At 43.5% G+C, this 15,610-nt stretch overlaps 1 protein-coding gene across 1 annotated transcript; it reads right to left on the bottom strand.

Annotated features, from left to right (window-relative positions):
• Positions 1 to 9,624: 9,624 nt before the first annotated feature.
• On the bottom strand, positions 9,625 to 10,023 carry T265_10338 (hypothetical protein; the record flags this gene model as incomplete). The annotated part of the gene is made up of 2 exons (XM_009176678.1): positions 9,625 to 9,856; positions 9,890 to 10,023. The coding sequence occupies 2 exons, from the start codon at positions 10,021 to 10,023 to the stop codon at positions 9,625 to 9,627; spliced, it is 366 nt and encodes a 121-aa protein (XP_009174942.1).
• Between the last annotated feature and the right edge of the window lie 5,587 nt (positions 10,024 to 15,610).

The following is a 15,610-nucleotide window of genomic DNA, read 5'->3' as shown; positions in this document are numbered from 1 at the left end:
CAGGATAGGGACCGCGCAATCCTCACTGTACCTGGTTGGAGACACTACAAGATATGGCTGCCAACCTGTGTCAGTGGCGTTCTGGTTGCCAGTTTCTATCCAGACTGCCTGAGTGAATGTCTGGAGGTGTAGGCACCTCGGAATGATCGTGTTAAGCTAGCACCTTTACTCGTTTCTCTACACTAAGGCTTTCAAATAGATCATGGTTGTACGGCAGTGAAGCATTGGTGTTGAACACTGATGTCATACTGTCGATGATGATGATGAAGTGCTTTAATAATGCATCACAAAACAGATATCCCCAAAATAGTGGCAACTATTCAGGACAGTCTACACTAACCTTCTATACGAGAACAAGGTTATATACAGTCTCATATCTCACAATTCGAGACAATTTGTCTATGAGAATAGTCTGCCTGGAGGATTATTGTACATAAGCATACTGGTCAATCCTGTCGGTAGGTTTTATAGAGGGATATTGGCGGGTGAATATCCGGCTGACGGCCACCCCAAATGTCAGAAACCTTCAAGTTGGAAAACGAAATTACCGATCCGGCAGTAGGTAAAAAGTAGGTTGGGGCTGAAATTACCAAAAAGCTGAGACGGGTTTCAGTTTTTTACAATTCAGGATAGCATTCACAACTATTCATCGGAAACCAGAAGCATGAAATTAATTTTTAACATCGATGACAGTTCATCTGCACTTTTAATGGATGAGGGTTGTCAGCGCACCGTAAACTTTTAACTAGTCTCCATTCTACAGGCACATACTCGGGATAAGTAACATCATGGCGTTGCCCTTCACTGAAACTTGTACGTCTAGCTTAACTCTATCACGCATTTACCCTCTCTTATCTCTCTCCTTCGGTCCCCATTCACCCACCTGAGAAACATAGCTGAAGTAACATACCCACTCTCTCATGTATAAAAAGTTCCCGTACACTAACTGCTTTCTTCCTAATAACTCGATTACTCTCATCCATCTTGACGATGAGGACAACCAACCAGACAGTATGACGTTCCACAGTGCAGTAGAAAAAGTCCGTCTTCGCTAGGTGATGGTAGTCAGAATGAGTGACTCCGCTAAACCCTATTAAAAGGCTCGCTAGTGAAAACACCCCATCTTTTTATCTTCAGTTATTTATCACAATTCAAGCTGTTTTCTTTTAGATAATCATACAGACCAAACACTTCAGGTTGGTCTGCCAAAATGCTTGTGTATCCCAAGAGTATTGAGTTGGGTTAACTGGAACTCCTGCGAAATAATCCGACAGTCATCAAAATGGTGATCTGGAGAACGAGTGTTAAATAATGAAGGAATATTATATGTATATATATATGCTGATAGTCTGTACATTCCAAAAAGCACTGGAAAAGTCAATATCAGTGCGTTATATGTATTATATATGCTGATAGTCTGTACATTCCAAAAAGCACTGGAAAAGTCAATATCAGTGCGATCGATAGATGGCTGTGGCCTAATCAAGTTTCTTACGTGCCGATTAGTAGAAATTCGAAACGGTCGTAAAGTAGTGGTCGATGAACAAGGTCCGGGAGAAGGAAGAAAATTTCTCAGCCTCAAACAGCTGAAAAATCCGACTCCGTGTTTCATTGTGAAGTTTTAGTTGGAAGGTCCACAAAATGAACAGAATCTCATCTCGAGTAATACACTCATTTGCAAATCAATTTGATTTTCACGAGAGACCCAACTGAATCTCTCGTTCATAATATTCTACAACTGAATGTGCTGCACACAAGCTGCGCAATGTTTCAGTTGACACGATATTCGAGATATCGCAGGCAGTTTTCATAAAGGAAACCACTCACAAGGTTGCTGAAAACTCTTAGACTCTTCGAAGAGTTTTCAGCAACTTTGTGAGGAGAGTCTCCTTTAGGAGAATCTCCTCTCGTTCAAACTCATAAGAACAGTCAGAATTTCTCCATCATCTCGCACAGCATATGAATCACACAAACTTGAATTGGTACTTTAAACAAGCTGTTCATCAGCACCTATAATCACTGAGGTTATTCCACTTCTGCACAGTAAAACTTCCGGACCAGGAAGCTTTGTGTTCTGCTCTATTCAAGGAATACGATGAATGCTTTATGCGCATTCTAACAACCTCAGTGCGAAATATCCGAGGTGTAGATAGAATACTGACAGAGTTGGATGGTTCGATACCGGTGCCAAGTGGCAATTAGCTTGCAAGCTAATTGCTAAGCTCAGCGAACAGATCAACAACCATATGGTCAACCACCAAGTCGCAGTGCATTATTCAATCCGGCTACAGACCGTTCAAAAGCCTAGAGATGGTAAATGGGTCCACTTATGTAACTCGAAAACATAAAAAGCCAACTTTTTATAAATTTCAGGTTTGCAATGCCATGCAAGATTAGGACGACTGAATTGAACACTGTTAAATATTCGGACGTATATCAAATAACCTCTGAAATAGAAACATCAAGCAATTAAGGGTTTTTCACGATGAATAGTGAATAGCGTTACGTTGTCTCAAGGTCACATTACAGCTGCCTAGACCTATGAGTAGCTTCTAGTCAAGCAGTACGATACGCAGTGCATAGATGCAGAATGTCCTGTACCTAAATTTACAGCAACAAAGTCCGTGGATCCTAGCTGAAAAACCAAAACAAAAAGGATCGCTCCGAAGAGACACCATCTCTTAAGAACTCAACAACAGGAGTTGCTCGTCATTCATGAGGGACATCCTGTACCCCCGAAGAGAGGCTACTCCCAAAACGTTAAAGCCAAAATGTTGTAGAAAACATGTATCCGTTATACTCTAGGAAAGTTGAGTTTTATGTTCCTCACGGACTGCATCACGGACGGATTTTATTATTGCTTTTCAAAGACAAATGTGAGCTAACAATAGGGTACCCATAATTTTAAAAAATCTCTACCTGAAGAACATATCAAAGGAAAGCTTTTGAGAACTCTAAAGAGTTCGTGCTGTGGATTTGCTGTTATCTGCCTATAAAACCACCAGCTGAAAGGCAATTTCAGGCACTATTTTCATGCACCGACAGGAACCCTCAGAGGACCTCTGTGTTAGAAGAATTTTTCATTAGTTTGTTACAAAACACTATGATAAATTTAGGTAAGATGAACCAAACTGAATTGGAGTTGCATCTGTTGCTTTGACCTTGTTCCACCCACTGGATAAAGCAAGACAGACCGAGTTATACTTGTTCAAAACAATCTAAAGCACGGCTATTGCCAACTGATGCTCCGAGAGGATAGCTTATTATTGCCCGGAGATATCAAGTCGTGTCGTGGCAAAACAGTTGAGGAGATTCGCGTATATCCTCAGTGCAAATACTTGTCGGATATGACGCCTAGTTCGAGACAATAAGGCAAGAAAAACTGGTATAAGCTCGTTTCCATTTGAAGGATTACCTATGCAGGGAGCCGACTGAGATCAGCCCGTGACCTATCCGATTTGGACCAATGCGCTACCGATCTCGCACACAGCTTTTTCCGTATACTGGTGCCTGATTCTTAAATTGGTTCATGAATTTACCCTGGTTGGGAAGTAAGGTTCTCATGGCGATGAGTTTTGTTAATAGGTTCGGCTAGGCCGTAACTTCAAGTAGGAAACTAATTGAATGGGTCTTGATAGGGTTTCGTACAGCGAGGGAATTCTGTACAGGAAAACTCCATCTTTCGGTTAACAAGCTGTTGATAACGCATGTTTTTCTTCCAAACCCGGCATCTGATTCCATCACATTGTACAGGTGACGTGACACTAAGACACTCGACCCACCAGAACAACGGTCAGCTTGTGGTGCCGACTGGTACGATGTGGGCGAAAATGGAAAACTGTTCAAAGGGACATTTGCCTGTGTTAGCGGAAAAACTAGTAGATATTACTTGGCACGTAGGAACATACTGAGCCTGGTGGTAAGTCATAGGCTGGAGGTTAGGAGACTGTCCGGGATATGAAGATCTGATATCTATAACATTCATTATGATGGACAGGTAACCATCATAAACCTATTACCAGGCTTCAGCGGGGAGTAGTCCTTCTTGCATTAAAACGTGGGGTGCAAGTATAGGAAAGATCTATTACCGTAGACCCCTTGTATGCAATCAAATCAAATCGAAAATTTTGAAACTACACTACGTTTGGGGTGGATTGTTGAGAGGCGCGTTAACAAAGGTCATGATGATTTGGAGACTATGAGTGAGGAGTTTTCAGGCAGACAGGGAATCCTAAAGTTTGATCGTTTGGAAAATGGAGGGGAAGATCAGTTCGAAACCGCAGAATGGTGAATTATTGGGCATGCTTGAAGAACAAGGACGAGTGGTGCGACTGGGGACTTAAACTACTATACGATTGTTATCCAGAATGTGCTAGGGGGAGTTCCACTATTGCTTTAATGGCTCACGTATACAATATTCACGTTCGGCAGTAAAGGTAGCTGTTTTGCTTTACACTGGATGGGTCTAGCAGCACGTGATAAGATAGCCCTAGCAGAACGTTAAAAGTGCACAATAGTGTAGGTGAGCAAGGCGACTGAAGCAGCTGATGGTAGACATCAAAAATAACACTTTGGAAGTATAGGTTGCCCGGCACGCCTAGCTTACGATGGCCTATTAATAGAGTAGACCTAAACAGAGTAGGCCTAGAGTAGACAACCAGATATCAGCTGTGCCCCTCGTACACGGCTCATCTTCATGTACGTATTAGTGACTTGACAGGCTGTGGTTTGACGAATGGTGTACATCAAGTCAAGATTGTGAAGTATTCCACTCAGGCTTGGTGCATAACTGTCTTCTAAAAGGAAGTGATCGGTTCGAAATCAGCTATCACGAGCTAAACTGATCAGGTGAGTTTGTTCCATTCACATGATACACTCATGATATCAGGCACTCGTCGAAATATGTACTACTGGTTAAGAATAAGTGCTATCCTTTAATGTCACGTGCAATGAAAGGGATGTTCAAGCATTTGTATAGTGAATCTCTTATCCAACTGCAGGAGTTTCAAGGGCAGGCCGGGAAAAGCTAGGTGTGCGAATTGCCCGGTGTGTCAAACAACGGGAACAGTGAGGAAAATTTGTGTCACGTTGAAACCTTGATTCGCTTTCTGCATGTGCACAGAAAACCTGGTTGTTTATGAGGTTCAAGGGGAAGTTAGTTCAGTGGGAAAAATAGGCTTGGACTATCACATTCAAGCCACGGTCGTTGTGAATTGATGGAGAATAGTGAAGACGAAGATAACCGATGAATGTTCACTTTACATTGCGTAGACATCGATTTTGGGAATCTCTTTGTGACTGTGCACAAACGATGCACACCGTCCCAATAACAAGTCACTTACAAACCGACAACACTTCCTGCACGTCAGCGGTTTCTTCTTGATAATTAAGATTCTTTTTGCCAACCTCTCGATTACCTTTTGAGGAAATCTTTTTTTTTTCATAGACCAAGGAAACAGCTTCGTCGGTGGCTCCTAAGACTATTCAGCCGCCATGTTGCCCAGGTAATCTGCTGAGAAGTACTGAGGAAGTGAACTGTGAAATATTAACTGTTTGACCTAATATATAGCTTCTTGAATAGTTTCGAAGCTACGTTCAAAAGAGAGCCTGGTTTGGTCTATCCATGCGCGTACTGGAAGGTTGCAACAATCCCAAAGTGGATTTGTTTGTGAACAGGATGTTTGGCTGCAGATTTACCAATACTGAGCGTTAACAAAGTGTGCTTGAGAACATAAGTTAGTGGTTTGGGACAACTTCCAACAATTCTAGGCTGGCTCAGGATCATCTCGTGTGTCACTAGGATGGATTCATTGGACCCTTCAGTTTTTGCACCAACTCATGTATCCTTATTGACTACACTCCTCCAGAATAAGTAGTCTTTGGGAAGCACTTTGAGGGACCACACTTTGATCCCGATTACTCATACCAACAGATGCTAGTAGAAGACTGTAATTAATATGCCTACAAGACAGTGGCAGCCACTAAAACACGATTATCCCTGCACAGCTTATGAAGACAGTTTTAAAGAATCCTTTGTGCGTGCACGACTAAGTTCTAAAAATAAGTTGCCTCTCGACTAGGATTGATAGTAACCAAGCTCCTTCGGAATCCACACAGAAGCTCAACCAACCATGGATTGCAACACTTACGAGGCTTCAAAAATGAAAATGACCTTCCATCAGCCAATGTAATGTTGCCCTGTTGTGCACGATGCCATGTTCGCACGACCACTGCATCTAAAGAACTTGACGATGTTTTAATGCTTCTCTGGGAAAGGACCCGATTGCGTATGAGAGAAGGAGAACAGGAACTCTCTAATGGTGTTCCAGCATATTCAGTGTCCTGTCTTCTGGATCACACTTATTGTATTAAGTACGCCGTCAAGAATACAAACCCTTGAATGTTCCAGCATAACCCAAAAAAGATAAATCTGTAGAGCATAAGATAGACCGAACGTTTGAACCCAGGAAACGAAAACGCAGCCATTTTATTCACTGACCTCCATGTCTCTATTTTCAACCAATCGGCGAACGAAACTGCGGCAGTCATAACCACTACGTGGCGATTACGCGGTTTTTACAGCCGATGATGACTGTCAACCGCAAAGTATACTTGCAAACCGGTGACCCAGTCTATTCTCGACTGATCGTTTGTGGAGCCAAGTGCTAGCATTACAGTGGAACACATACTGGCATGCAAAGATGCACCTGGCAAAAGGCAAATAAACACCAACTTAGAAGAAAGACGGCGGATAAAACGGAAAATCAACTGCGAAGAAATGGATGGTTCGGAGGAGAGCTAAGCGTAGTTTAGAAACTGGAGCCTTAGGGTTATGTATAAGCATTCGGTCACTGCGGAATCTGATCGTGTAGTTTCGGGCGGCGATTCTTTAGTACAGGTCTCTGGTCAGCGAGATGGAAAATGGATGCTAAAAGTGGCCCACTGGATAACTACGCCACTGACCGGATGAAACTGTTGTTCAAAATATTTCGTTGATTGTTCATTAGTTTTGGTCTGAGTGGCAATCAATTGAGATCAACTTTGAGGAATTCCCACCAAACTTCAAGTGGTATATAAGTGAATACATCTAACATAAATCGTATAAAATCTCAGCTGTTAAGATTTGAATAGATCGTAATGGAGAACCCAAAGGAGAAAAGCCAACTTCTCATTTCCTGTATGCAACATATCACCAATAAGTTTGGTAAAAGCTTGTCAACAGTTCACTACCGATTTTGATAGATACTACTGAGCCTGACAATGACATCTCGGTTTCAGTCAAGTCTTCCATGTTTTGTGTCCAAGTGTTACGCTGAGGGGTACCACTCTAGATACCTCACTAGTATAAACTCCCCTCTGAACAAACGGACTAACCTTTGGTGTTCCAACATCAAGCAGGTGTTAGACCGACGGCCTATTCTTCCTGATCTATAGGCCTGCCTGCTGAGTCACATTCACATAAGGCCGTCTTTTCGCCCTTCAAAAATTGATGATGTCCCCACAAATAGTCACAAAGCCTCCAGATAGCCAAGAAGACTCTAGTAACCAATAGCTAGGACAGTGTACTGTTGGATCCTACATCTTTGAACGAACGTCAAGAATTCACAGGAATAAGTACAGCTGATCGAAGAAGTCCTATTCCACGAGCTCTAATTTGACGCAGCCTCCTGAAGTTGTTTCAACACTTCCCATTGACCAAGATCAGTACTAGTGGGTGATGAAGACATGAGCTATGACCAGGAACAGTCATTATGTTTGGGAGGTTACAGGTATTCTTGGTTTAACGGAAGCAGACGGCTATGTTGTGGTTCCAGTCGTATATGATTGCCGAGTGGCGCTCGACAATGGGAACACTGTTGTAGTAGTTCTGTAGCAACATGACACATATTCCGTATTTCGGAACCATATATGCAAAAACTGCTGAGCTAAGAAAAGCAAACGGATCAAATAAAAAATTTGGCTGAAATGCTGTTTGTAAAGCTTCTCCAACAGAATAGGTCTATGATTTACACGGCAAATATTTCCGTGGGCAGTGCGAATTGTCTTCCTTAGATGGTCATTATACCGTAAATCTTGTGAAGGAAGGCCACGATATTACCGCACTGACTTCGATGTTTTATTGTTATTCGTATAAATGGATGTTTGCACGTATGACGAAAGATAATCGTCCCTCCCCTACTAGGGTGAGTATTAGTCGCCACAGGGCTATTCCCAACTGAAAGCAGTCGAGCCATTCCTTATGAATTGTAATTTTTCATACTGAACAACTATACTTCGCGACTTTGAATGCCAATCCTTAGATGATGAATTCGGAAGAAAAACACGAACGACGGATTTAGCTACCATACATTTACATGATTTTAAGCTGCTGAGGACTATTGGACCCGGTGTTGTACTCACTTGCAATCAAGTGATTATAACGAAAGCAGAGGAATTCAGAAGTAAATATTAAAACAATAATTACAAGGCAGGTAGTAAGAATGGCGAAAAATGAACGATAAGGAAAGCCTCGTTATTTGATATAGAAATGCAAGTAAGCCCAAAGGCGAAAACCAACAAAAAAAGGAAGTTAACAGGAAACGAACGGGCCAAATACCGCCACCGGAGGGTATTTTAAAAGGGCATGGACGGTTTCAACATTATTTTGAACTGCCATGACCACTGTCGCAGAGAGGTTGCTCACGAGAAAGTTTCAACGCGCCGGAATTGATACAATATCGCAACCCAGTTGGTTTTGGACCATCGTCAAATACATGTCCTAAATGCGCGCCACAACGACAGCACTTGACTTCCACTCGCTCCATACCTTGACCGAAAAAAAGATACAAATTGAATGGAAGTTGAGCAGTCATGTACGTTTTGGAGAGCCACATCCCTTGGTCACCCGGATCGACAAGTACTGGTAGGTGTGACTCCCGGATAGATTTGACATCAGTGGGTGCCTAAAAGTGATTTATGTTACGCTGCCACTATTGGCTTAACCGCTAAAGAGAGAAAAATTGCCACACGAAACTTAACAGGCAAAGGTGAAAAACCTATGTGACCCCCAGATTGAGTATCAAGGTTTGGGTTTGGAAAAGTTAGGGTACAAAAAGAAGTAACAAGACGGAGCTCTCTGGGACCAACTACATCCTCGAATGTTAATCGCTCACTGTCATGCACACTATAATTTTCAAGTAGTAGGTGGATAATCACCTTGATATAAAACAGAGGACGTAGATCATTTTCAGAGAAGACATATTGAAGGTTGTCGCGTGCAACCTTTATCATCGTGCTACGCCACACCAAACCTGAATTGGCACAAAGTACTTTCCACAGTCCAGATCAGTCTTCTCCTTCAGAACAAAAAATTATCAAAGGTTTTCAAGAAACCTCATGCGACCATTGTTTTCAGGGAAGCTTGTCTGTTAATATCTCATTTATTTTACCGGTTCATATCTCCGTCGATTCTACAATTCACACCTTCATCAGGAAAAATTGCTGCCTCATTTTTGCAACGCCATCCTTGAATCTTCCGCTGTTTGATGTGGTTCAACCAATGACTTTGATTGTCCTGTCCCATATTAAAGACTTCCTTTCTTCTACGATTCACTGCCCACGGTAGTAAAAGAGGAAGACTACTAGTCACCAAGATAACAACACAGCAGAGTGACCACACCAGGTCGGCTGATGGGTAAACTTGCCTGAAGAAGTATCCACCTGAAGATAGACATCTTGGCGTTTCAACACATTGGAAAACGACGGCCAACCGGAATCCGAATAAAACTTCGATGCGTTGTCAAAAAGAGGTGCGTCACAAACAACACAATGATAGATGCCCGGTGAAAATTCTCGCACATACTTGCCTGAAAAGGGTCTAAAGTGGTAAATTACTTAGCTCATCAATTACCTTTCGGTGAATTTCTCTTGCGTTATCTTGTATTCAATTGCGGAAAGTTTGTCCTTAAGTTCAACTTTAGACAACCCGGTGCAGTTCTGATAGACTGGATTGGGTGCGTTCTCTTCGTTCAACAGGGATATCATCTTCGATGACAAAGGTCTTGGCCTATGCACCAAGTGCAATATATTCATCTTTACGCAAAACGTAAGTTGACGGACGCCTTTATGGAGGATAAACGGAAAGACGACTGAAGCATTACTGGAAGTACTGTTTTAATGACAGGAAAGGAGGAAAACGTAACTATTTGTTAAGCTGAACTACAGAAAATGCACGAAATGGACTCTAGTTACGCTACCGTCGAACGGCTCCAGTTATGGACAATAATAACGCATCCGAAGATGAATACAGTCAAACTTCCATTAAATCAGTCCTCTTCGGTTTAAGGAAACCAAGCCAGTTGGTTTAGGTACCGCAAGAGAGAACCAATATACTGCGACGTACAGGCCGTACGTAAACCAGATTCCCAGCGCCCAGAGCTCTGGAGAACTCGATTTCATGAATGCCATATGGACTAGTATTTTCAGGGTGGAAATCATTTTAATGCCCATATTCACCGTGTATTTGAATCTGTTCGCAACCCAGTATTCTGCAAAGTAAATACCGTGTAGCTGTTTGAACTACGCAAGCACAGCTACCAGCATTCCATTCACTAGCAAACACGGGTGCTACCCTATTGGTTTACAAAAGTTAATCCATCTAGAATAAAGCATGTGGCTACTGGGCGAAACAGTAAGTGTGTAAGTTTGAGTAGAGGATTGGAGTCATTCAGAAACTCAAAGTAAGAATAAGGTCTTTTGGGAAACCGGGCAAAGTCCATTCAGGTGATAAAAAGCGAATCCGTTATAACTCCATAAAACCATTGAAAACCAGAAAAACCGTGAAGCTTAGATGCATCGATATGGAAGCTCCGATCAGAACCACAGGAAGCAACAGTGCAAGGCATGGAAATGAGTATCACCACACGGAAGGATCACAGAGGGAAGATTGTTTTATACTCCTCGGCTGGTCTTCTACAGTTCTGGCTTAGTTGGTCGGAGGACGCTAACTGCCAGCGATTTTCTTCAACGAGAAGTACCGCCCCTTGCAGTTCCTTAGCCCCACAGTCAGCACGCACGCTAATTTTGGTTTGACGTCTGATTACTCATTGGGGTAAATCATGCTCGGGGCCAGCGGGAATAGTACACCATACCTTTCATGTACCATTAACTGACTACCTTCACCCTATATTTCCAGCTCGTGTACTACCGTTATTATACCATTAGAGCGCACTTTACACCGTTATATTTTGTCTTCCTTGTGATCTCGGCCAGGAGCCGCTGCAATCTTGCAACAACCTAACCGTCCAATAAAGAGATGGATTACTTTCTCCGACCAAAAGTTATTGATGCTGATCCTCATTCAGCAGATGGCAAGAAACGACGGACTCATTAATCAAGCCTGAAAGCTCCAATAAATTGGAAACCCTGATACATCACACTGACCGTACAGTTTGACTCCATTGCAGAATGTAGCGAAGATGATTCTGCGACACCCTTAATGGAAACTTTATGTTTGCCCGAAAAATATCGTGTACACATGCCAAATTTTAGCTACATACAAACAAGAACTCGACAAATATGTTGACCAATTCGTTCAAAAGACTGTAAATTAGGCATGCGCAACCGGGAAGTATCATTTTCCCTTACAGTCCTTCGCTGGGGGCGAGATGGCCCACGTGGTTAGAGCGCGAATTTACTGACTGGAAGGTCCGTGGTTCGATCCCGACCTCTGCCTCTCGACTTCTCCTGTCTAGGTTTGGGCAACCCCTTCCAACCTCTAGGTGGCATGGCAGTTGGTCACCGAAACGGTGCTACAGCTGAACGATTTTATTCTTTACAGCTTGTCGCTCACCGGGCTCCTCCCACACTCCCCCACCCATCGTACCATGCGGTACAATCAACCCATCTGCCAGTCCTCTAACCACTACTCCGTGTCTAAACCTTCGATCAGAAAAGTAAACCAAAATAACTACTTACTAAACTCAAAAGATCTGATATACGTTGCAGCCTTTAAAGTCCGTAATCTAATGTCAAATTGGACAACAGGCATCTCTTTCTGAAACCCAGCTTTCCTTCTCTATCGATTTGTGCTGTCTCTTCAAGCCGCTTAAGACGAACTCAGATGTTCCACATTTCACTCTTCGTGTATCTGGTGATCCTGACGCAATGGTTCGTGGTTTCCAGAGTGTGGGAGTCGCACTCAACCCCAAGGATGAAAGCGCTTTAATGGACTGGATCTCAGTGAACAGTCGCCATTGCACTGTGCGGTTGTCTGGCTCAATTAAGATTAACGCATGTTTATCGTGTCAACATACACCCCAAGAGACTCTAATTCTGAGACTGAGAAGAACGAGTTTTATCGAGATCTCTCACGACTGCTTCAGTCGGCAAGAAGAACGGACATAGTCCTCCAACTTCGGCAATAATATCACCGATTACTAAGTCGATGCTGAGCGTACGGATAATGGAGAGCGGCTCCTTCAGTTGTGCGCAGATCACCGTCTGTTCCTGGCCAGTACGAACTTCCAACACAAACGTTCACATCGAGTTACTTGGAGGTCAACTACCATAAGATTGCTGTGGACCCAATTGGATCATATGGTTATCAGTTACCCATAGAAAGCCTCAGTCAATGAATGTCGTTCATTCGGGGGTACGCAACTTGACTCTGATCATTCCATGGTGCGGGCCGGGTTGAAAAGAAAAAAGAAAGCGTTCAGCTGTAGCACCCTTCCAGTGCCTAGCTGCCATGCCACCCGAAGGAAGCACGAGGGCTGGGATGCTGCCAGGTTGCCCAAGCCTAGACAGGGGAAGTCGAGTGGCGGAGGTCGGATTCGAACCACGGACCTTCCGGTCAGTAAATTGCGCTCTAACCACTTGGGCCAGGGTTAGCACTCCGCTGTCCGTCAGCATTACGCATCCCAAAGGAGAGCAGCTACGCTCATCAACTTCGACAAGTTCCAGTACATGAAGAGTATCGAGCTGATCTAGCTAGGAAGCCACTGGAAACGCAGTCATGCGGATGACGAAGATTGCTCGATGTTTGAATGAAGGCGAGTGAAAAAAGTAATCGTGTCGGCCTTCAGAACTGTTTTTTCCAGACATCTGACTCGAGTAAATTAACACTGAATAATGTCGAGATCAGGTTTTTTTGTTGCCAAGAAGACCATACCAGTGTAAGGGTAGATGCTACGGATGGGGCATGCTAATAGTATTTCTCGTAACTGCACACTGTGTCTATTGGAAAGTGGAAATTTTTACCGAATTTGTGGCATTGCTTCGTAGCATTAGCTTACAGCTGAGTGGTAGTCAATGAATATTCAGGAAAGTTCAGGAAGAAGACGGATATTCAGTTTTTATAAACGAGATGCGCATGAGAGCATTGCTTTTCTTTCCAATTGTCTGTATTTGTTCAGTTGGTGTTTGCTAACAAATAAATCCGCAGCGGAAACCTTCTTCCTTTCACTAGCAACTGGCAACTATGATGATGCACGCAAATCCCTCAAACACCGAATAATCAGGAGCTTGAAGAATGGCAGAGAAACCTGGTGTAGTTCGAAGACCCGATAGATGGCGAACGCTTTCGCTGAAGACAACAGCTGCACACTGTATCAACTGACTCAATCAACCAGTCAAAAGACAGGTGACTGTGAAAAAATGTGTGAAAAAGACGGAACAGCCATTCACTCCCTCAATCGCCGTTTTGAGCCGTGGGCTGGGTACTTCGAAGGACAGTTCAGCTGGTCTCCTTCAACACAACCGCTGGAAGAACCAAACAGGCGCGAATAGAACAATGACATCAACCCGCCATCAGTAACCGAAATCCAGTGTGATATCAATCCTTAAGCGTGACAAGGCACCTGGCCCGGATGGTTTGCACCCGGCGCTCTTTAATGAATGTGGTGAGGTCCTGGTGAACATCCTGATGATCGTACTGCGAAAGATGGGAACGAAAACATAATAACAGCCACATGGATCCCCTCGAACATTATCCTAGATTTCAGCACAATAATGGCATGCAAAAGGCTCGGTATCGGTCGCACCTAAGGTGTTCTGTGGCATTATTTTGCATAGGCTGATCGATTATCGGAAGAGACGGGTTCGTAAAAATAGGACAAGGTTTCCCCATAGCCGAAGATGCATCGAGCATATCTTTACGTTGAGAAAAATTCTTGGACAGCGCCACTCTCTCAGACGTCCAACGTTGGTAGTTTTTCTTATTCTGAATTCAGCTTTCGACGCTCTTGATCGTGAGAAACTTCGGCGTTGCCTGGTGATGGAGGGTTTCCCTTCAAATTTATATCAATTTCGAGGGCACTGTATGCGAACTCCTGGGGGGGGGGGCGGTACGAGCATACGGAAAGCTTAAGCCTGGGTTCGCCAAGTACAGTGTTGTAAGATATTGCTGCTTACTCTCACTCCTCCCTTTCAACATTTTATTGATGCGATGCATGATATTTCTTTGCCTGCCGCGCGGTTTGACATGTGATTCAAACCTGAAAAGTGTAAATCGCTGCTATGATAATTAAACACAAACCTCATGCTTCCAGGTAAGCCAATTGACGCGGCAGATAAATGTGTTTACCTGGGCAGTTGTGCAAGTTCCGGTGGACTGGCTCTGGACGGGAGTAATTCTCGAATCTGGAAGGCCAGGGAGGTTTTTGACAATCTCCGACATCTATGGCGCCAAAGTGACGTGAGATTGTCAAGGGAAGGATTTACACTGCGGCGGTGCGATCCATACTGCTTTATGGATCAGAGACGTGGCCCCTACACGCAAACAACATACAAAGGATGTCGGTATTTGTTCACCGGTGTCTCTGAAGCACCGGTCAGGTTTGGTCAGATGGTCTTACGGAGAAGAAACTCTCGTGATGGATGAATTACTCACGCTTCATAGATTACGCCGGTTATGACATACATTCTCCATGCCAAAAGACCACCTGTCTCGCGGAACTATTTTCGCCAGCGCTGTGCTGAATGAAAGCGACTGAGAGGTGGACAATGTACGACCTGGCAACGAAGTACGAAAACACTGACCAGCAAAATTAGTCGGGTGGGCAACTGCCGCCTCCTGATAAACAGGATCGAGGCTCCAATTCACCAATGGTTATTGAAACTGGCAGAAATAGCCCGATCACATAGTCGATGGTGCTTATGCATCAAAGCTATCGCCCTTAATGCGTAGCCAGCCAATTTCCGAACAAAGTGGATATGCCATCGCCTCCTAGGATTGGTTATAAGTCCCACACTCTCCAGTTTTACGGTGATCTAAACTGTAGCAGCTGCAACCACTATGTCTATGGTACGTGATTTATAGCTGATAAACTGAATTGAAATTGACTAGGAAAGTTGACCAACGCCATACAGTCCTTAGGTATGTACATAGTTGTAAGCACGTGCTTCGTACCTATAGGTACAAAGTTGCTGTACAACGTTGTATACAAAGTTGTACCACAACACGCCATCCGTGTGACAGATGAAATGTGAAGCGGATGGAAATTAACACAAAGAATGCATCCACTTAACTGGGTTATCATGTGTTACTCGTGCACAGCCACCAATTATCGGGAGTTTGGATCCAAACTAAACTGATCTTCGCCTGTTGAATACAGTCTCAGCTATAGTATAA

This window comes from Opisthorchis viverrini (genome assembly GCF_000715545.1).
Source record: "Opisthorchis viverrini unplaced genomic scaffold opera_v5_354, whole genome shotgun sequence".
Classification (NCBI taxonomy): domain Eukaryota; kingdom Metazoa; phylum Platyhelminthes; class Trematoda; order Opisthorchiida; family Opisthorchiidae; genus Opisthorchis; species Opisthorchis viverrini.
The sequence above is the reverse complement of the archived record's forward strand: the minus strand, read 5'-3'. Positions and strand labels throughout refer to the sequence as shown.